The following is a 21,751-nucleotide window of genomic DNA, read 5'->3' on the forward strand; positions in this document are numbered from 1 at the left end:
ATCACAGGGTGACTTACAATGTCTCATAGCAAACTTTTGATTTCACCATGTTCTACTTTGGTAAGTTTTTTTATTTCTTTATTTCCTGGGTGGCATTTTTTGCTAAGTCATTCATTGGATAGTGGGAACATGATCATCTTCAACCCCATTCTCCTCTTACAGGCTGAAACAACTTCTCCTAAGTGTCAGAAGCCACATTACTACATGGACATTATATAATGTCATGAGTAACTCTCCAGGCAATATTAGGTGATGATAAAGATGATAAACACACAGCTCAACTTTTACCATCCTTCATTGTGCACAAGAAAGCCCCCAAGTTTTCTGATGTACTTCAAAGCCATAGCATGCATCTTACCTTTCCTCATTAGTGGAAAATTTATATTGCCATCAGGTTTTTCAATAATCTTGGTCATCTTGTTTTCTTTCATAACATGGAAGGAGCTGTAATGGAGGACTAAATCCACTTCTTTCGGTTCTAATTGCTTCCCCAGGAACTGACAGATCTTCTCCACAGTGCCTCTTAAGTCCTTAAAGAAGAAAAATGCAAGTGAGGTTCTGAAAATGATTGAGGAAAGAGACAAGGAAAGGGGAAAGAGAGAAGTGAGCAGGAGGGGGAGGAGGAGGAAAGCAGCAGCGCATCACCATGAGGAAGGCCTGAAATGCACGCAAGGAAGAGAGAGAGAGAGAGAGAGCGAGAGAGAGAGAGAGAGAGAGAGAGCGCAGAAAGACATCCACAGTGTCAGACGTTATGTGGATTTGTGACATTGTTAAGCATTGGGTTCCCAGGATTAGTAAAGAGACTTTCAGAAACTCGTCTGAACAATGGTCAAGATTCATCAAGGAAGCAGCAGAGATGGCACGTGTCTGTAATCGCAGCATGTGGGAGGGGGAGGCAAGAGCAGCAGTTCAAGGTCCTCCTCAGCTGCACGAAATATTTGAGAACAAAAGAGATCTAGCAAGGCGAAGTGCAGGGAGAGCCTCACACAGAGCAGTGCAGATGCAGGAGTGGTTGGCTTTTGTCGGCACTTGAGAGGCTGGAGAAGAGTGTTGCTGTGAGTTCGAGTCCAGGCTGTTCTCTCGTGTGTCCTGTCCCCAGGACCTTTGCAGCCACCAGCACAGATGCAAAAGCTTTGATGTTTTCTGTGTCACTGAGCGTAACAGACCTTTAGGATGTTGTAAGGTGGAATATAAAAGGAGAGGAGGAGCACCTGCAGTTTGGGAAGGGTTAACCGGGAGCGGGGCAATGGGGAGAGCTAAGCTCACTCTTAGAGGCTTTTCATATGGCTGACCTTTGACCAAGAGGAGGAAAGGGGGACACTGAGGCACTGAGGCAGGGAGTGGCAGGGGGAGTAAAAACAGTGGTGAGAGGTTTGGGGCAACTGTAAGGATGCTGGTACCTTCTTCAGCTCTTCATAACTCAGCATCAGGAAGTTGTCCTTGTCTCTCATGGACATCCACCCACGGATGTGCTCAAACCATGATCCATATGGCACTTCGTGAGGGAAACAGAGAGAGTGAGGATTACAAACTCTGTGAAAGCAGTCCATTCTGCAATCCTTACTATGATTCCTAACCCTTGCTAAGATTAAGGTCTGATTGACAAAACCTGCATATTGTCACAGCAGGCAGTATGATATTGTGACACATATGTGTAAGTATGTACATACTTGTGTATGAATGTGTAAAGTGAAATTCAAGCTCACTAACATATATTTTCAGACTTTTGTTGGACCAGATAACAAAGCAGCACCTTGGAAGTTTCCAGCAGTAGCAATGTTTGTGAGGAAGAGATTACATCTCAATATAAAAATACAAAGAGATATTTCTTAAATATTTTCTATTTATATGGAGAGAGAGAGAGAGAGAGAGAGAGAGAGAGAGAGAGAGAGAGAGAAAGAGAGAGAGAACACCAGGGCTTCTTGCCAATGCAAATGAACTCCAGGCCATGTGGCTTTGCAAGTAAGCGCCTTTATTTGCTAAACTATCTCTCCAGGATTTATTTTATTTCATTTTTTGTTTATTTTAATTTATTTATTTGAGAGCAACAGACAGAGAGAGAAAGAGGCAGCGCAGGGGGATGAAAGAGATAGAATGGGCACGCCAGAGCTTCCAGCCACTGCAAATGAACTCCAGCGCATGCATCCCCCTGTGCATCTGGCTAACGTGGGTCCTGGGGAATGTGGCCTGGAATGAGGGTCCTTAGGCTTCACAGGCAAGCGCTTAACTGCTAAGCCATCTCTCCAGCCCCAGGATATATTTTTTAAATATTCTTAAAATATTTATTTATTTATTTATTTGCAAGGGGGCAGAGAAAGATAGAATGAGAATTCCAGATGCGTGCACCACTTTGCACATTTGGCTTTACATGGGTACTAGGGAACCGAACACTGGCCAACATACATTGAAAGCAAGGGCCTTTAACCAGTGAGCAAGTCTCAAAATCCTGAATGTAGAAATTTGAGTAATGATAGAGCATTCAAAGCACTGAGGTTATAGCAGATTAGATGGGAGTATTTGGCATCATGATGAAGATAACCCGTTGGAGTCAAACAGAAGAAGCTAGGGCTTGAACACTAAACTGCTTCCCAGTGGTCTCTGTGCTTGAGGCCTTGTTCTAGAGGTGACGTAATGAAAGGCGGCAAAACCACTAACACATGAGAATTTATATTTAAAATATATGGAACCAGGTGCTGTGGTAGCACATGCCTTTAATCCAACACTTGGAAGGAAGAGTTAGGAAGATGACTGTCAGTTCCAGGTCACCTTGATCTAGGGTGAAACCCTACCTCAGAAAAAAAGAAGAAGAAAAAATGCATTCAATACTTTAATTTACTTTATTTATTTGAGAGAAACAGAGAGGCAGATACAGACAGAGAGAGACAGAGAAAGAAAGAAAGACAGAGAGAGATAGAGAGAGAAAGAAAGGAAGGAAGAAAGAATGAGGAAAGAAATAAAGAGAGAGAGAATGGGCCCACCAGGGCCTTCAGCCACTGCAAATGAACTCCAGACACATGCGTCACCTTGTGCACCTGGCAAACACCTTAACCACTAAGCCATCTCTTTGGCTCCACTCAGTAGTTTTAAAAAGAGATAGGCCCCAATGTAGGAAGTTATTTCCTCAGAAGGAACTGAGAGGACCCAAAAAGGATACTATGAAACCACAAGAACACTTTGTGGGGCTGGGGAGATGGCTCAGCAGTTAAAGTCACTTGCTTACAAAGCCTGAAAACTTGGGTTTGCTTCCCTAGGACCCATATAAAGCCAGATGTATAAACTGGCACATGTGTCTGCAGTTCATTTGCAATTACATGAGGCCCTGAAATGCCCATTCATTCATATTCTCTCTCTCTATCTATCTATCTATCTATCTATCTATCTATCTATCTATCTATCTATCTATGTAAAGTCATTTAGATGTGAAACCCAATGGTCACTCAGCAGCAGGTATACGGCTCCTAAAGTCATGGGGCTTTCGTAGTGGAAATGTCTGCCATAGCTGCATGTGTTTGTGATTAAGCCACATACTCAACCCCAGCTGGTGGCTCTTGGGGAGGTGAAGCCTTGCTGAGGGGATGTGTCACTTGGTGTGTCACAGGTAAGCCTCCACTGCCAAAACCATCTCACTCTTTTCACTACTGACCAGCTGCTATGGCAAGATGTAATACCTAGACTTTGCTTTGCTATACTTGTCCTGCAGTGGTGAACATTCCTCTAAAGACTGAACAAAAACAAACTCTTTCCTCCCACCAGCCACTTTGGTTGGATGTTTTGTCCCAGCAATGACAAAGTGACTGCTAAACTACAGTTGGCACTGGGAAGTGGTGTCACTGCTGCAGTGAACATGAACGATATGTTAATTTTAGTCCTTTAGAATTGTTCTTTATTTATCTAGAAGGAAGGTGAGAGAGAGGGAGAGAGAGAGAATATGGGTGCACCAGGGCTTCTAGCTGCTGCAGATGAACTCCAGATGCATGCAGCACTTTGTGCACCTGGATTTACATGGATGCTAAGGAATTGAACCTGGATATTTAGGCTTTGTAGGCAAACACCATAGCCACTAAGAAATCTCTCCAGCTCCAGTTTTGGTCTTTTTTAAACAATACTGATTTATTTGCAAGCAGAGAGAGACAAAGAGAAGAAAGAGAGAAAGTGGGGAGGTAATGGGATTGCCGGGAACTCGGGCTGCGGGAAACAAACTCCAGGTGCGTGGACCATTTTGTGCATCTGCCTTTATGTGGGTACTGGGGGAGCAAACTCAGGTTGTTAGGCTTTGCAGACCAGCACCTTGACCACGGTGCAATCTCTCCAGCCTCATCTTGGCCTTTTGAAACTGGTTTGCAGGAGGAATATGAAACATTTGGAATAGACACACCGTGCAGGGTTATAAGTGCTGATGAGAGTTTGAAGGAACCCATATTATCTTATAGTCAAAATAGTAAGTCTACAAAACAAAGAAAGCTTACTGGAAGAGAGAAGAACCAAGTCATATAAAGACGGGCCCTTAAGAGTTATGGCTCATTATTCAGTGGAAACTCTAGAAGCCAAAAGAGTGGCTCGAGGACCTGGTATGCCCACTATTTCTCTCTCTCCCCCCGCTTTCTTCTCTCACTGATTCTTAATTAATTAACTAATTAATTATTACAAAAAATAAAATAACAGAAATTAATACATAACTTACAACAATAACTCTGAATACTCGTGAATTCAATTCCCTAACCAAAACCCCCAGAATGAAACACTGGATCAAAAGACAGCATTCCCTGCCCCACAATGCATGACCCGCAATCCCCAGTGAGGAGGGTGCCTTTGGAGCTGGAGTGGGGAGGACGGGGAGGAGGCTCACAATCGTACAAACATGTACTGTTTACACACTGAGTATGTGCATAACTAATAAAGAAAAAACAGCACTTTTTGCTGTTTACACAAAACCCACCTCACCATCAAAGACTGATGCTACCTTAAGGTCAAAGTATGGGCAAAGGTTGTCAAGCAAATAAAAGAAGGAAGCAAGCAGGCATTTCTGTTCAAATATCTGACAAAATAGACTTCAAAACAAAACCACTGCAAAGAGAAAAAAGGGCCCAGAGAGATTTCTCAGTGGTTAGAGGCACTTGGTTGCAAAGCCTAACAACCCAGGTTCAATTTTCCAGGACCCACATGAGATGCACAAAAATGACAGGTGCATCTGGAATTTGTTTGCAGCCATAGGAGGCCCTGGCATACCTATTCTATTCTTTCTCCCTTAACCGCTCTGTCTCAAGTATATAAATAAATATTTTTAAAAAGGATTAAAGAAGACCACTTCATATTAATTAATGGAACAATCCATCAAGAAGACATTAAAATTCTAAACATATATGCCCAGAAAATAAGTGCACCCAATTTCATAAGCTCCTTGATGTAAAGTCACATACTAACCCCAACAAAGAAATACAGCATTAGTTCACTACCCCATTCTAATCAATAGCAAGGTCGTCTAGACGAAAAAGTTAACAGAGAAACACTTTAGTTAAATGGCATCGTAGATCGCTAGGGCCTAAAACATATTTACGGAACAATCTACCCAAACACAGCAGAATACACATCCCTCTCAGCAGCTTATAGATTTTTCTCTAAAATAGATCACCTTTAGAGCACAAATCAAAGCAAATATAGAAAAACTGAAATAAATAACTTTTTGTATTCTATAAGACCACAACATATACATCTAAAAATCAACAAGAAAAAAAAATTAAATACAGATTTACAGAAATTAAACACACTGTTCAATGATGAGTAAGCCACTAAGGAAATCAAGAAGAAATAAAAGTAGGAATCCTAGAATCAAATGAAAATGAAAACACAACAAACCAAACCCAGGAGATACAATGAAGGCAGTCTTGCAGAAAGGCTCAGTTGTTAAAGGTGCCTGTTTGCCCTAGCATGCCCATCGTGCCCCCCCCATGATATAAATAAAAGTCAGGGAGAGTTCAAAACTGATGCATGCTGAGACATGGCAGAAACAAGAACAAATCGAACCCTGAAGCAGTAGACTAAGATGAAGGCCGAAATGAATGAAGCAGAAATAAAAAAGAATAGGTAAAATAAAGTTAGTTCTTTGAAAATATTGACAAACCCTTAGAGAGAGAGTGTGTGTGTATGGGTGTGCCAGGACCTCCTGCCGCTGCAAACAGTCTCCCGATGCTGGCACCATTTTGTGTATCTGGCTGTAAACGGGTACTGGGGAATAGGACCCAAGCTATCAGGCTTTACATGCAGGCACCTATAACCACTGAGTCATCTCTCCAGTCTGGAAACCTACTTCTTTTTCGCTAATGTAAACCGTATTTTTTTTCCTTCTTTTTTTATTTTTTTATTTGAGACAGACAGAAAGAGAGAGAGAGAGAAGGGATAGAGAGAACAGGGATGCCAGGGCCTCTAGCCCACTGCAAACAAGCTGCAGATGCATGTACCACCTTGTGCATCTGGCTTACATGGGACCTGGAGAATCAAACCTGCGTCCTCAGGCTTCACAGGCAAGCACCTTAACCTGTAAGCCATCTCTCTAGCCCTAAACTACACTTTTTCAAAACGAGTTTGAACAGAAATCATGTGTACAGGTGAATAATGCTGCTCCTAATGCATAGGTTACCATAGAAAAATCTCACAGTAACAACGCTAGCGCTGGGTTATCTGTCAGGGAGTTGCTGGTCCGGGAAGCCCTGAAGCCAGCAAAACAGCACAGGCGATTGCCACCTCTCTTGGTTGCCCACCGGAACTAGATGGTAAGACGCTATTGCTGAAGACTGCGCATGCTTCAGTTGCAGGACAGACAGGATAAATCTGGAATTAATCTGGAAGCTTCCTCCCTGCTGGCTAAGTGTCACAGCGCAAGAAGACGCTGTGTGGCTGCTGGAGGAGTCATGAGCAGTCTCACCCAGCGGCGAATGCTGCAAGCTACACCACTGGTCCAGACAGACAGACAGACAGACGGACAGACACATGTGCCCACTGGTAGAATATTAGCAAGACAACTGTTCTTTGGTTGTATGTGAAGGCTATGCCAACAAACAGACCTCAGGAGGCCGAGGGTCCATAGTCTGAAGCAGAACAGGGGTGGAAAGAAAGAGCCAAAGGAGGGAAGGACTGCTTCCCGTGCTGTCTACCAGACACACGGTGGCCTCGGTTCTCATGAGCTCACAGCGCTTGCCACGGCCTACACGACACCTGCGCAATAGGAGGGGAAACGATGACAGCAAAGTAGAAGAGAGGGGGATGGAGAGATGGCTCAGTGATTGTTCATCTGCAAAGCCCAATGATGCCGGTCTGATGCCCCCCCCCATACCCACACACAGCCAGATGCACAAAGTGGTGCATGCATGTGGAGTTTGTTTGCAGCGGCTAGAGGCTCTGACATACCTAATGCCTATCCTCTCTCTCTCTCTCTCTCCCTCTCTCTCTCTGTCTTTCCACTTTCTCCTACCTCTCTCTCCCTCTCTGCTTACAAACGAACAACCAAATAAATAAAATTTTAAAAAATAGAAGAGAATCACACCTTTCAAGGCTCAGGGTCCATTGCAGAAGAGGTGGCATAAAGAATGTAAGCCAAAGGAAGGATAGGACTCCTTACAACATGCTCCTCCAGACACAAAATGGCCTGGATATCCATGACCTCACAGTGCCTGACACTACCTACACAAGACCATCATAAGAGGAGGAAAAGATCATAACATCAAAATAAAAGAGAGACTATTTGATAGGGGGGATATAATGGAGAGTGCAGTTTAAAAGGGGAAAGTCGGGGGCTGGGGAAATGGCTTAGCAGTTAAGGCATTTGCCTGAGAAGCCTAAGGACCCCAGTTTAACTCCCCAGGACCCACATAAGCCAGATGCATAAGGGGGCACATGAGTCTGGAGTTCATTTGCAGTGGCTGGAGGCCCTGGTACACCCATCTTCTCTCTCTCTCTCTCTCTCTCTCTTCCTGACTATTTCTGAATCTCTCTCTCTCAAATAAATAAATAAAAATAAAATATTTTTTAAAAAGGGGGAAAGTAGGGAGAGGGAGGGAATTACCACGGGATATTGTTTATAATCATGGATGTTGTTAATAAAAAATAAATCAATTTTTTAAAAAATCACCAAAAAAATAGAAAAGAAACGTTGGAAAGAAATAGTTCAAAGAAAGATAGATTTGGGAGGGAGAATATAGGGGTAGTGGGAGGGAATTATGGTTTATTGTCTATACTTATAAAAGTTGTCAATAAAAAGTTTGAAAGAGTAGGGCTGGAGAGATGGGTTAGCGGTTAAGCGCTTACCTGTGAAGCCTAAGCACCCCGGTTCGAGGCTCAGTTCCCCAGGTCCCATGTTAGCCAGATGCACAAGGGGGCGCACGCGTCTGGAGTTCGTTTGCAGAGGCTGGAAGCCCTGGCGCGCCCATTCTCTCTCTCTCCCTCTATCTGTCTTTCACTCTGTGTCTGTCGCTCTCAAATAAATAAATAAATAAATAAATAAATAAATAAATAAAAACAAAGTTTGACGTAGTAAAAACACTCAGAAAGCCTATGTCTTGGAGCTGGAGAAATGGCTGAGCAGGTTAAAGAGGATTTCTTGCAAAGCCTGCTGGATGCGGTTCTTGTTCCCAGTATCCATGTACAGCCAGATGCACAAAGTGGTTCATGCATCTGCAGTGTGCCTGTAGTGGCGTGAGACTCTGCTGTGCACACACACAAGCATGTGCTCTCTCTCTCTCTTTTTCTCTCTCTCTTATCCCCCTCCCCCTCTCTCTTTGTAATAAATAAACAAAATGTTTTTCAATCTGAGTGTGGTAGCACACACCTTTAATTCCAGTACTTGGGAGGCAGAGGTAGGAGGATCGCTGTGAGTTCGAGGCCATCCTGAGACACATAGTGAATTCCAGGTCAGCCTGGGCTAGAGTGAGACCCTACCTCGAAAAAACAAAAATTAAATACAATTTTTATAAAAGAAAGGTAGACATTACAAGAGCAGAGGAGAAACATGCGAGAGTGTGCCTTCAGACTGGAAGCTAGATTCAGGAAGTCGGATGTTTTGTCATGAAGCAAGTGGAAACTGGGATCAATTTTATGCCGGGTGGTTAAAAAGAAGAGCCGGCAGGCAAGGAGACCTGGTGTGATGGGCGGTGCTTTGTGCCCACAGGTTGGTGGGAGGTTCAGAGAGACAAGGGGCCTGTGGTGAGTATAGCAGGCTCTGACGTCCCCCAGACCCTCCATTTCTCAGCACACTCACCCTTTCCTTGGATGAACCATTCAAAATATTCTTCTAGCGACTTTGGTTTCTTAATGAAATTTGAGTTAGAAAAGAAATAATAACCAGATACAAGAGCATCTCTAGGGTTTCTGATGGCATAAATCACCTGAAATAAACACACAAGAAAATGAAATATCCACTCTGCCATTTTCCAATTTCTTGCTTTTATTTTACCAGGAAGCTTTATAAATCCCTTTCAAATATCAAAGATTTGTGTGTGTGTGTGTGTTGGGGTTTCATGTAACCTCAAACTCCTTATATAGTGGAGGTTGATCTTGAACTCGTGACTCTCCTACTTTCAGCTCCCAGCCTGAGAAAACTGCTGAGTCAAAGTCTAGCTGCTGTTGCAGAATGAAATCATGTCAAAAACAAACAGCCAATATCATAATTCCAGCTTGAAAGGTGACCACACAGATCCTTATGAAGATATGTGCATATTGATTAGCTTAGCATTTCAGATTTGATACATACAAACTTAAGCAAGATCACTTGGTAGTTAAGTATCAGAATTTTACCCGGTATTTGGCACCATCTCTCTTTATCTTACTGTAGGCTTCATGTCTCTCTAGACATCAATGTCTCCAGCCCAGGATTTGCCAACCCCAAAAAGACGCCTTCCTGTCTGAGTGGATACTGAGACATCCTTGTGCTGCACTATTGAGACACTTCCCAGAGTGGAGGTTATAACAGTCTATTCAAAGCTTCTCTGTGTACTTAATCACAACTCATTATAAAATTTCACAGACTGCTAAATTCTTCCAGGAAAGCATATTTCTGTTGGTTTGGTTTGGTTCAGTTACAGTTTAGAATTTTTATTTTCATTAATGAATCTTATGTTTTAAATTGGGTGTCAAGTAGCTCAGGCTGACCTCAATCTCCTCCTCCTCCTGTCTCTGCTTCCAAGTGGTAGAATTGTAGGTGTTTTCCGCCCTGCTAAGCAGAAAAGCATGTTTCTAACACTGAGCAGTGGTGATAGGTTCCTAATATAACTGGTTCCTTCTTTTGGTCCTCTGTCAGTCACAAGTGAGATTTGAGTGACTGCTGGTCTCATTAGGCACCAATACACTGTAAGGCCATATAATGTGGCTATAATTGGGACATGTTTGTGAAACTCCATGCTTGGTCTTTTAAATCTGCATTAAAGGCTGATTCTCAAGCATGTCACTATTTGTAAAGTATATGCCAAACTGAGTTATATGTAATAAATGTTTAGTTAAAAATCAAGCCTGTGGGCTGGAGAGATGGCTTAGTGGTTAAGCGCTTGCCTGTGAAGCCTAAGGACCCCGGTTCAAGGCTCGATTACCCAGGACCCACGTTAGCCAGATACACAAGGGGGCGCACGCATCTGGAGTTTGTTTGCAGTGGCTGGAGGCCCTGGTGTGCCCATTCTCTCTCTATATCTGCCTCTTTCTCTCTCTGTCTGTCGCTCTCAAATAAATAAATAAATTATAAAAATATTTTTTAAAAAATCAAGCCAGATTTTTTTTTTTTTTTTTTGGTCTCTGGCCTGTAACTCTCAGTACCAGAAATTGGTTGCTACCCCCAATGAGCTGTTGATCAGACACCCACAAGGTCCCCATAATCAAGATAGTCTTCTGTCAAAGCACTTGATTACCTGCCTAAGGCAAAACAAAACAAAACAAAACAAAACAAAACAAAACAAAACAACAACAACAAAAAAAACCTCTCACGTCTTTGGATAAGAGGGGTTACATACATCAAATTCTTCCAAAATCAATAATGCTTATCCCTATTAAACTATGCTGACTTCACTCTCCACTGGAAAATCTGTTCTTTTTCACAAGGTACTTACTCCTCACACTTCAGTCAAGCCACAGCTAAAACCTTAGATGAATTGGAGAAATGAACAAGAGTGCTTCTTCCATGGTGAACGTGATAATCAGTGCCAGGGTGTAGGAGACAGACGCTGAGGATATTCAACACTTACAAAAGCAGAGGCTCCTAAGAGCTCGTCTTTGAAGTAGACTTAAAATTCACCCACCATGGCTCAGCGAAGTTTGCGGAAGAGGGGCAGAAAGATGGTAAGAGCCACAGGTTGAGACATCATGCCCAGAGGCACTGTCCCCCCCAAAAAAACTGACTGCTGCTCCCACAAAGCATAATCCACAATCCCATGGGGAATACCTGCAAAGTCACTGAGGCGGGTCCCCAGTGGGATGGGCACAGGGATGAGGGAAAACAGGGTACTGACACATGATATATCCAAACAAAATATGTTGTTAATAATAATAAAGTTAAATTTAAAAAAAAAAAAAAAACCTTTCTGGGAAGTCCCTCAGAGAAGATGCAGAGCTGGGCTTCCATGGGAATTCTCACCAGTCAGTGTGGCAGGGAAAATGAACCATTACAGCCGCTTGCTTATTCAGTGTGTGTGTGTTTACTACTTATTTCATGATCCTTTCACAATTCTTTGGACTTCTATTAACAAAGTGCAGGAAGGCAGCAGAAGAGTTTAAATTTACTCAAGCATTTTTTTTTTTTTTGGTAAAACAAGCAGTGAAGAAAATTTCTAAAGGTGTTAATTATTCATGCTATTCTTATCCCTAGTCCAAGAAGTTATTCTTTGTCCATTTAATGTAACTACTATTAAATTATCTTTTCACAGAAAAAAAAAAAAATTAAGCCGGGCATGGTGGCACACACCTTTAATCCCAGCATTTGGGAGGCACAGTTAGGTGGATTGCCATGAGTTCAAAGCCACCCTGAGACTACATAATGAGTTCCAGGTCAGCCTGGGCTAGAGTGAGACCCACCTCAAAAAAGCAAAAAAAAAAAAAAAAAATCATTATTACATATGATTAACATATATGCTAATAAAAATATTTTGAAAATAAATTTTAAAATTTTTGCCAAAATGAGTTTTAATTTGATTCAGGCATGGTGGCTCACACCTATAACTCTAGCATTCAGGAGATTGAGGCTGGAGGATCATTGTGAGTGTGATACTGCCCTAGGTTACACAGTGAGTTCCAGATCAGACTGGGCTAGGGTGAGCCCATGATTCAAAAACTAAAAGTCAGAGCTGAGGAGACGCCTCTGTGATTAAAGACACTTGCTTGCAAATCCTACAGGTCCAGGTTCAGATCCACAACAACCAATGTAAAGTTGGACAGGCATTTATTTGTAGTGTTAAGAGATACTGCACACACACACAAATAATTTTTTAAATGTGATTTTCAACAGTTCTATCATCCATGCACAATATCACCTAAATATGGCTAGAACGGGGCTGGAGAGATGGCTTAACGGTTAAGCGCTGGCCTGCGAAGCCTGAGGACCCCGATTGGAGGCTCGATTCCCCAGGACCCACATTAGCCAGATGCACAAGGGGTCACATGCATCTGGAGTTTGTTTGCAGTGACTGGAGGCCCTGGCATGCCCATTCTCTCTCCCTCTCTCTATCTGCCTCTTTCTCTCTCTGTTTGTTGCTCTTAAATAAATAAATAAAAATATGGCTCGAATGACCTCTAGAATGGTCCACATACTTGATCTCTATTGTGATTTGAGGATAGCAACATCAATATAATGTATTCCTGACACTCTCAAGTCTACCCCCAATCTTCAGAATGAGGGAACATTTCAGCAAAATCTCCAGGAGACAGTGAGGCACTAAGAGTTTATAAAGCACTTAAGCAACAAATTTGGAAAATGAGACGCTGACCTTGGCCTTGGTACTGGAGAAGGACTTGGGGAAGAGCTGGATGGGGAGGTGAGAGGTGAAGAGCCGTGGGTCCTTCATGGTGTTTACTAATGAGTACCCTGGGCAGGTTTCAACCCAGGGTGATCGCTCGTCGAAGGGCACAGTATGGTTCCATGTAGGATCTCCCTTGTTCTGAATCAAGCAGAGAATCTCAATCAACCAGTGTGTTCCTGGATAAGGAAGGGAAAGTGATGGTCACTGTTCCAATCAGATTTGTGGAAAACTGATGGAGGGATGTAAATGCTATTTAAAAAGTAATAAACCTTACCATTGTAACTATTTCCCAGAAAAACAAAAAAGTTTCTCTTATTTTTGAAGACAGGAGCTTATGTATACCCGGCTGGCCTCAAACTCAAATGTAACTGACTCTGGGGCTAGGGTTACATGCCCTGTTTATCTGGTACTAAGGATACGACCCAGGCCTTTTTGCATATTGAGCAAGCACTCTACCAGGTGAGCTATATCTCAGCCACTAAAAATATTATGTTTTGCATGAATGCCTGTGGAAGGCACGTTTGAAATCCCCTGTCTGCTTTGATAATCAGTTATTTGCTACAGGGAAGATGCAGGTAGTTGCTGACCTTGCCAGTCATCTACATGCGACAAAATGCGAGTCCATTGTGATGCATAGTGTTTAGCGCCTTCCCAGTGTTGCTTGGCCGATCTGCAGAAGATTTTCAGCTGGGAAAGCTGAACATCTTTAGGCATTGAACAGCAATCCTACTTCCCCATCCAGCCATGTGCAGCCCCGACTGACTTTACTCTCTGTTCTTCTGAATATCACTGTTCTAGCCAGGTGTGGTGGTGCACACCTTTAAGCCCAGCACTTGGGAGGCAGAGGGAGGAGGAGCACCATGAGTTCAAGACCACACTGAGACTACATAGTGAATTCCAGGTCAGCCTGGACCAGAAGGAGACCCTACCTCAAAATAAAAAATAAATAAATAAATAAATAAATAAATAAATAAATAAATAAATAAGAGAAACAAAAATAAAAATAAGAAAGACTGTCACTGCTCTAGTTATTTCACATAAGGGAGATCATTTAGTGTTCTCCTTTGGTGATACTCACGAAGCACAATACTCCCAAAATTCTTTCATATTTTAGTATGATAGTAATTGTCTTCCTTTTTAAAGTTACGTAACTGAGGATGACTTTGACTTCCTACTCCCTTTACTACGATCTACCAAAGTCTGGAATTACAGGCATTTACCCCTCTACCTGACCCTGCAATCTTTTAAACATATTCCTGCTGCTGTTCTCTTTGTAATACCATTCCACTCCCCGCGTCATTGCCCTCCACCCTTGAAAACTTCGCAATGGTGCTGTTGAGATGGCTTAGCAGTTAAGCGCTTGCCTGTGAAGCCTAAGGACCGCGGTTCGAGGCTCGGTTCCCCAGGTCCCATGTTAGCCAGATGCACAAGGGGCTGCACGCGTCTGGAGTTCATTTGCAGAGGCTGGAAGCCCTGGCGCGCCCATTCTCTCTCTCCCCCTCTATCTGTCTTTCTCTCTGTGTCTGTCACTCTCAAATAAATAAATAAATAAAATAATAAATAAATTTTTAAAAATTAAAAAAAAAGAAAACTTCGCAATGTCCCTGTACCCAGTCTCATTTCCATAGATATAGGACCCATGTCCTTAAAGTTCCTTGAGTTTTCCAGTCTCTGTTCCATGTCCTGACCACTGTCCTGAGGATTCTCCAGCCCCAACCCTGAAAATAACCCTTGTCACCAAATAATGCCTCATTCCTCCTTTCCCACCATTTAAGTGGAGTGGTGATTTCTTCCACAGGATCTTCAAAGGTCCCCCATTTGCTCGTACAGCCTGGGCATGCCTTGGGATTCTTTCCTATGATCCTGTAATTCTTTGGGGGGATCCATATGCGCTCTCTGTCACAGTTTGTCAGGCTAGATCTTTTCCTCTTGACAGATATTAGACAATGTCCCATGTCCCCAAATCCGGAGCACAGTCTGATGGATAGAGAGCACTGTGTGATCCTGGGAGAGAACGAGGAATGCCACCGTGGCTTTCCCGTGGACAGTTTTCAGTCGTGATAACTTACCCTTTGGGGGGCTCAGACGTTCTGCTCAGTGAAGAGCACTTGTTTAGCAAGCACAAGGGCCTAGTTTCAATCACAGGCCTGGGAAGGTGGGTGAGCTGTGAGTCAGCAAGAAAAGTGCTTGCTGTGTGCGCCTACTGGCCCGTGTGTGGACCCCAGAATTCTGGAATAAATACAGCTCGGGCACGTCTTCTCCGCACATGTGCACAGAGACACAGAGATGGGAGGCAGACAGGAGGACACAGCAGGTCACAGGTCAGCCTCGGCGGGACGTCTCACGAATAAATAATAAAGAGGGAAGCCAGGAGGGACAAAGAGGAAGGTGGTGATAGGGGTTAGGATTATGGGATTTTTTTATATTTATGAATGTTGTTAATAAAAAAAATGAGTGTGGTGGTGCATTCCTTTAATCTCAGCACTCTGGAGGCAGATCGCTGTGAGTTCAAGGGCAGCTTGGGACTACAGAGTGAGTTCCAGGTCAGCCTGGGTCATAGTGAGACCCTACTAAAAAAAAATAATAATAAAATATACATATATATATACATATATATATGTATGTATGTATGTATGTATGTACGTATAAAGAGATAAACAAGCTGGGCATGTGGTGTGCTACGTCCACAGCGACCTCGCCTGTGTAGCAAGCAGAGATGCTTTTCTGTACTGGAAGAGAGCTGAGGACAGAGGGCCAGCACTCCTCGGAGGGATGCCCCCGGTGACCCCTTGGCAGTCAGTTACTGTAATGGTTCCTGCTGCCCATGAAGTCACGATGACCTAATTGCTGGCGCCAATGAGCTGTTTTCTGCGCTCTGTTTATTTCCTGCTTCCTTCTAGTTGTTTGTCTAAGAACAGCTAGTTCTATGCTATGCTTACTATTAATCATGCATGCAATCAGAGTACAAAAAACAATTTGAGTATTGAATGTGCCCCTCCTATGATTAGGGCAATGGAGGAAATGTATAACTCTACTAGGAATAAAAAATTAACTCTAGAACAGTTTTTAGATGGTGTAGAGTAGAAACAGTTTATGATGTTTTAGAACAATACTGAGCCTGAGAAAATGAAAGTAGATATGTTAATCGGTAATGTTCATAAGAAGCATGACGATTCTGCAGAAAAGAAGTTACAAAAGTTGGACATTCCCACCAGAACGCTTCCTGGGGGGTATGTTCAGTACTTGATCAAGGGCTGATAACAGACTCCCAGAGCTGGGAACTACTTAGATCCACTCCCCTATGAGGGAGGATATGATAAATTCATTAATAGATGAATGAATTATAAAGGAAAAAGGAGGCTATGGCATTCTCTTCCATTTATGGAACGCTTAGCAAGGACATGTAAGCCTTGGTGCTTATACTCTAGACAAGAAAGAAAAGAATTCCTGGAAAACATTAAACCAGCCTTAAAATATTGGTGGTCTTTTGGATAGAAACACTTTTACAATGAATATGAGGATTATATAAATAATCTAATAAGTGAAAAGAGATGGCTCTCTGCTCGGTTTATAAAAAATAAATAACCTATTGTTCACCTTACATCTCTTACCCCAAGCTTCTATTCATGTAAGGCTGTGGTCAATGGTACAAGACGTCCTTCTTAAAAAATGGGTACATTCCTGCCTGATAAATATTACATGTATGCTTACAATAGAACAATACTTAAGATTGTTTAGATTAATGATTTCTGAGATCACTTGTTGGCTTGCTAAGTTTCCCTGTTCAATCTGTATAAAACCTTCATGAAACCTTCAGTAAATTGCAGCAGCATATTCAACCTAGAGTGTGTCTGTCTGTCATTTCCTCGCCGAATCCCGAGTTCTCCTTGAGCCTTCGCCCTTGTTCTCCCTCGGTCCTGATCTCCCCGAGAGTCAGTCCGCGGCAGTGGTGCACACCTTTAATTCCAGCACTCGAGAGGCAGAGGTAGGAGGATCGCTGTGAGTTCAAGGCCATCCTGAGACTACAGAGTGAATTTCAGATCAGCCCAGGCTAGAGTGAGACCCTAACTCAAAAAACCATAAAAAAAGAAAGAAAGAAACAAGGAAGGAAGGCAAATACCAACACTTAAGATTGTCCTCTGACCTCCACAAGTGCATGCCCACCTTCTCACATGTGAACATTTGCACACCACACACACACACACACACACACACACACACACACACACAGCAACCCCTTACCTGATTTAGGGAAAGTCACTATTATTGTATCTTCATCCCTCATTACAAACTCATCACGTACTTTTCTTAACACTTCAGATGAAAATAACTCAGGAAAAAAAGGGATCCCTTCGAACCACAGATAATCTCCCGGCATAATGAGCTCTTTTGTATGCCCTGAGGGCACCAGCAAACAGCACCCAGAGGAGACAGTGGCAGATGCTGGAAGATTAGTGCTCTAATAAGGGCAACCCACTCAATAACATTTCCTCATTGGTTGTGAAACTAACTGGCTGATAAAGAGAAGTAGATACTGTGCCTAAGGGTCATAAATCTTTGTACTGAACCAGAATTTTACAGATAAAAGGGCACAGAAATATGGAAATATTTTCAGGTGTCTTATGTGGTTTTCTTTTCTTTCTTTCTTTTTATTTTCTTTTTGGACAGGGTCTCACTCAGATCGATGCCTTCAAACTTGCTATGTAGTGCAGGATGACCTTGAACTCCTGATCGGCCTGCTGCTGCTGCCTCCCAACTGCATCATCACGACTTGTATCATGCAGCGCTGGGAAATGAACCAGTGCTTTGTACATGTGAATGAACTGAGCTACATCCTTCACTTATTTCTCCCTTCTTTTATCTCTTACTTACTTTATTTTGATCTTTCATCTGAAGCGATGCCTTGCTATGTAGTCCGGGCTGACCTCCGGCTCACAGCAAGCCTCCTGTTTCAGCCTCCCAAGTACTGGAATTGCATACGTGAGCGCTACACCCAGGCCCCGTGCGAAGGTTTTCACGGTGGTGGTCTTGTGACATGGTTCCACTCCAGCCAAGGCTGGTCTAAAACAAAGAAAAAGTGGGGACAGACATAAGGAGGGATTCTGAATAGGATTCCAGTAGCTCAGGGAGTAAGACACTAAGGGAGATCAACTCAGGCTCAACAAGACAGACACCACACAGTGTCGGCCATACGTGCATCCTACCTGGGGGTAATTAGATTTGTTTGTAGGCTGTAGAACAAGCAGGTGTCAGAGGCCGGGAAGGAGAATGAGGCCTGGAGCCAGTAGAAACAGGGAGGGACTACAGGACAAGCTCGTAGGTGGGTAAGGGCAGGGGCAGAATTCAGAAGGTGGAAAGTTCTCAGTGGACGTCAGGGAAAAATGTCTTCTTTTTCTTTACTTTATTTCTTTTACTGACAGCTTCCATAATACAGATTCCATTATACACAATAAACCATGGTAAGTCCCTCCCCCCACCACACACACACACACACACACACACACACACACTTTCCCTTCACAACTCCAGTCTCCATCATATCCCCTCCCCACTCAATCAGTCTCTTTTATTTTGATGTCATCATCTTTTCCTCCTATTATGATGGTCATGTCAGGCACTGTGAGGTCATGGATATCTAGGCCATTTCCTGTCTGGAGGAGCACGTTGTAAGGAGTCCTACCCTTCCCTTGGCTCTTACATTCTTTCTGCCACCTCTTCTACAATGGACCCTGAGCCTTGAAAGGTGTGATCGAGATATTGCAGTGCTGAGCACTCCTCTGTCACTTCTTCTCAGCACCATGATGCCTTCTGAGTCATCCCAAGGTCACTGGCATCTGAAAAGAGAAGGTTCTCTAACCAAAAATGAGAGCAGTATTAATACATGGGTATGAACGTTAAGAGCAGGCTTCTCATGGCAATGGGGCCTGCCTGCTCAGAGGGAAGAAGCCGGCTCTGGTGGAGGCCTGAGGACCTAAGGGCGAGGTCTGTTGGTAGGTGGATCAGGGTGGGTTCAGATGGCCCCAGCAGGGAATGGGACAAAGCAGACTGGTGCTGCAGCGGGGTGGCAGAGGGGGCAGGATGGCATTGCCTGGTGGTTCTGCCATGCTGAGTGGTGAGGAGATGGGACAGCGGGGTCCATTGGGACCCTGTGGCAGGGGGTGGATGGGACTGCCGGGTCCTGGGACATGGTGGGGTGGGTGTATGGGACTGCTGTGGTCAGATGACGGCAGAGAGGGCGTCGGCAGCCTGCAGTCCTAGTGGCGGGAAGGCGGGGAGGGGTGAACAATAGCCTGGGTCCAAGGAGCCTGCGGAGTGCAGGAGGACCCGTCTCTCTGATCAAAAGCTCACTGTGGATGATGGCCCCGTGCTGGTACTGGGAGTTACAGGTCAGTGCCCTCTAAGAAAATGAGGAAAAAGATAACTAATACAAAAGGGTTAGAGAAGAGAGAAAGAGAAAGAGAAAGAGAAAGAGAAAGAGAAAGAGAAAGAGAAAGAGAAAGAGAGAAAAGCTGTAGAAGATTAAGGTCAGTCTTCATCATACCCTCTCCAGTGTCTTGTGGCTCAGGTGTTCCCTCTAAAGGCCTGGTGAAGGTTCAGCCATTTGGTCTGCCTTTTAGGATGTAGAATTTTATGGTACCATTGCCATTTGGGTCTAGATTTGTGTCTCCCACCCCCTTCTTTGCCCTCCCCTCCCTCCTCACCCACGCTATTGTCTAGTCCTCGAGATGCTTGCTGGGTATGTCAGCATCTTGGGTAGATTCAGGTTAGGTGCCATAGATGACTGAGACTATGTGGCGATTTTCTTTCTGTGACTGGGTAAGTTCACTGAGAATGATCTGTTCCAGGCTCACCCATTTTTCCTCAAATTTCATTGTGTCATTTTTTTCTTACTGCTGTGTAGAATTCCATTGTGTAGATATAGTACATCTTAGTTATCCATTCTTCTAGTGATGGACATCTGGGTTGATTCCAGCTCTTAGGTATTACAAATTGAGCCACTATAAACATGGTTGAGCAAATCTCTCTGGACTGTGGTTTAAAGGTTTTAGGGTAGATGCCCAGTAAGGGAATAACTAGGCCTGTTGGGAACTATAGTCAGCTTTTCAGGAGTCTCCATATTGCTTTCCAAAGTGGTTGTACCATCTTACATTCCCACCAACAGTGGATGAGTGTTCCTGCTTCTCCACATCCTCACCAGCATTTATTTTCATTTGATTTTTTGATGTTTGCTATCCTTACTGGGGTAAGGTGGAATCTTTGCATTTCCCTAATGATTAGGGATGATGAACATTTCCTTAAGTGTGTGTGTCTGTCATTTGTATTTCTGCCTCTGTGAACTGCCTGTCCAGCTCTTTGCCCCATTTTGTGAGTGGGTTGTTTGACATTTTATTGTTTAGGTTTTTGAGTTCTTTGTAGATTCCAGATTCTAGAGATTATGCTTCTGTCAGTTGGATAATAAGCAAATATTTTCTCCCATTCTGTGGGTAATCTATTGGCTTTGCTTATTGTATGCTTGAGAATCTTCTCTTTTCAGATGGCAGTGACCTTGGGATGACCCAGAAGGCATCATGGTGCTGGAAAGAAGTGACAGAGGAGTGCTCAGCACTGCAATATCTCTATCACACCTCCCAAGGCCAGGGTCTATTGCGGAAGAGGTGGCGGAAAGAATGTAAGAGCCAAAGGAAGGGTAGGACTCCTTACAACTTGCTCCCCGCAGACACAAAATGCCCTGGATATCCATGACCTCACAGTGCCTGACACTACCTACACAAGACCATCATAAGAGGAGGAGAAGGTCATGACATCAAAATGAAAGAGAGATTGATTGAAATGGGGAGGGGGTATGATGGAAAGTGGAGTTTCATAGGGGCAAGTGGGGGGAGGGAGCATATTACCATGGGGTATTTTTTATCATCATGGAAGTTGTTAATAAAAATTTGAAAAAAAAAAAAAAAAGCAATAGCAGCTGTAGGTCCCCAGTCGTCTCGCATTGCTACTCCCGTTGCTGAGGCACGCAGGGTGCCACGGCTGTTTGATCTGCCACTTGTGCTGGTTTCCTACACCTTGAACCGAAGCCAAGGCCTTGGGCGCTCCTGGCATGGATACAAGCCTTCCATGTTTCAGACCACAGAAAGAAGCCTCCCATGCTCTGAGATAAACTTCACTACACTGTCCTATGACTCAGGGAACTGATATTGCTTCAGATGGCCCAGGAAACATTTTCCTCTTGCTATCCTTCCGAAGGACACACTGCCATGCCTGTCCCTCTTACGTAAGCCTCCCAGTAAATGCTCTGTTGGCTCACTCTGTTCTTGCAGTTTCCTTCTTTCGAATCCTCTCTAAGACATGGCACATGGGAACTTATTGGCAGCCATGCTTAGGTAAACTGTAGCTTCCAGTTTTTTGAGGTTCTTTTGTTTGCTTTTGGTGGTTTTTGTTTTTGGTTTTAGTTTTGGCTTTTTTTTTTTTAGGCAAGCCCAGCAGACTGCCTTTTTCATGCAAGAGAGAGAGAATTGGTGCACCAGGGCCTCCACCGCAGTCACAGTCCAGATGCACGTGCCCCCTGGTACACTTGCAGTTCTGTGCACCTGGCTTCTGTAGGACCTGGAGAGTCAAACGTGAGTCCTTAGGTTTTGCAGGAAAATGCCTTGACCACTAAGCCATCTCTCCAGCCCCAGCACTGAGTCTTGTTTAGACAAAATGTTTGGTGTTGTGGACAGGATTGTAAGTAACATACAGGTGAGAGAGGAAGTGACAGGGAAGTCCCA

General features: G+C 43.6%; 1 protein-coding gene across 1 annotated transcript in view; it reads right to left on the reverse strand.

Moving 5' to 3' along the window:
• LOC123454763 (3-alpha-hydroxysteroid sulfotransferase-like) overlaps positions 1-21,751 on the reverse strand; it is a 46,847-nt gene that overhangs the window by 6,845 nt on the left and 18,251 nt on the right. Inside the window, exons 2-6 of the mRNA XM_045134088.1 lie at positions 17,856-18,044; positions 12,951-13,159; positions 9,248-9,374; positions 1,401-1,495; positions 359-530 (exon numbers count right to left, since the gene is read on the reverse strand). Coding sequence (XP_044990023.1) covers positions 359-530; positions 1,401-1,495; positions 9,248-9,374; positions 12,951-13,028 — 472 coding nt within the window. The 5' untranslated portion in view covers positions 13,029-13,159; positions 17,856-18,044. The remainder of the gene's footprint in view (positions 1-358; positions 531-1,400; positions 1,496-9,247; positions 9,375-12,950; positions 13,160-17,855; positions 18,045-21,751) is intronic.

The sequence above is a fragment of the Jaculus jaculus genome, chromosome 14 (assembly GCF_020740685.1).
Source record: "Jaculus jaculus isolate mJacJac1 chromosome 14, mJacJac1.mat.Y.cur, whole genome shotgun sequence".
In the NCBI taxonomy this organism is placed as follows: Eukaryota; Metazoa; Chordata; class Mammalia; order Rodentia; family Dipodidae; genus Jaculus; species Jaculus jaculus.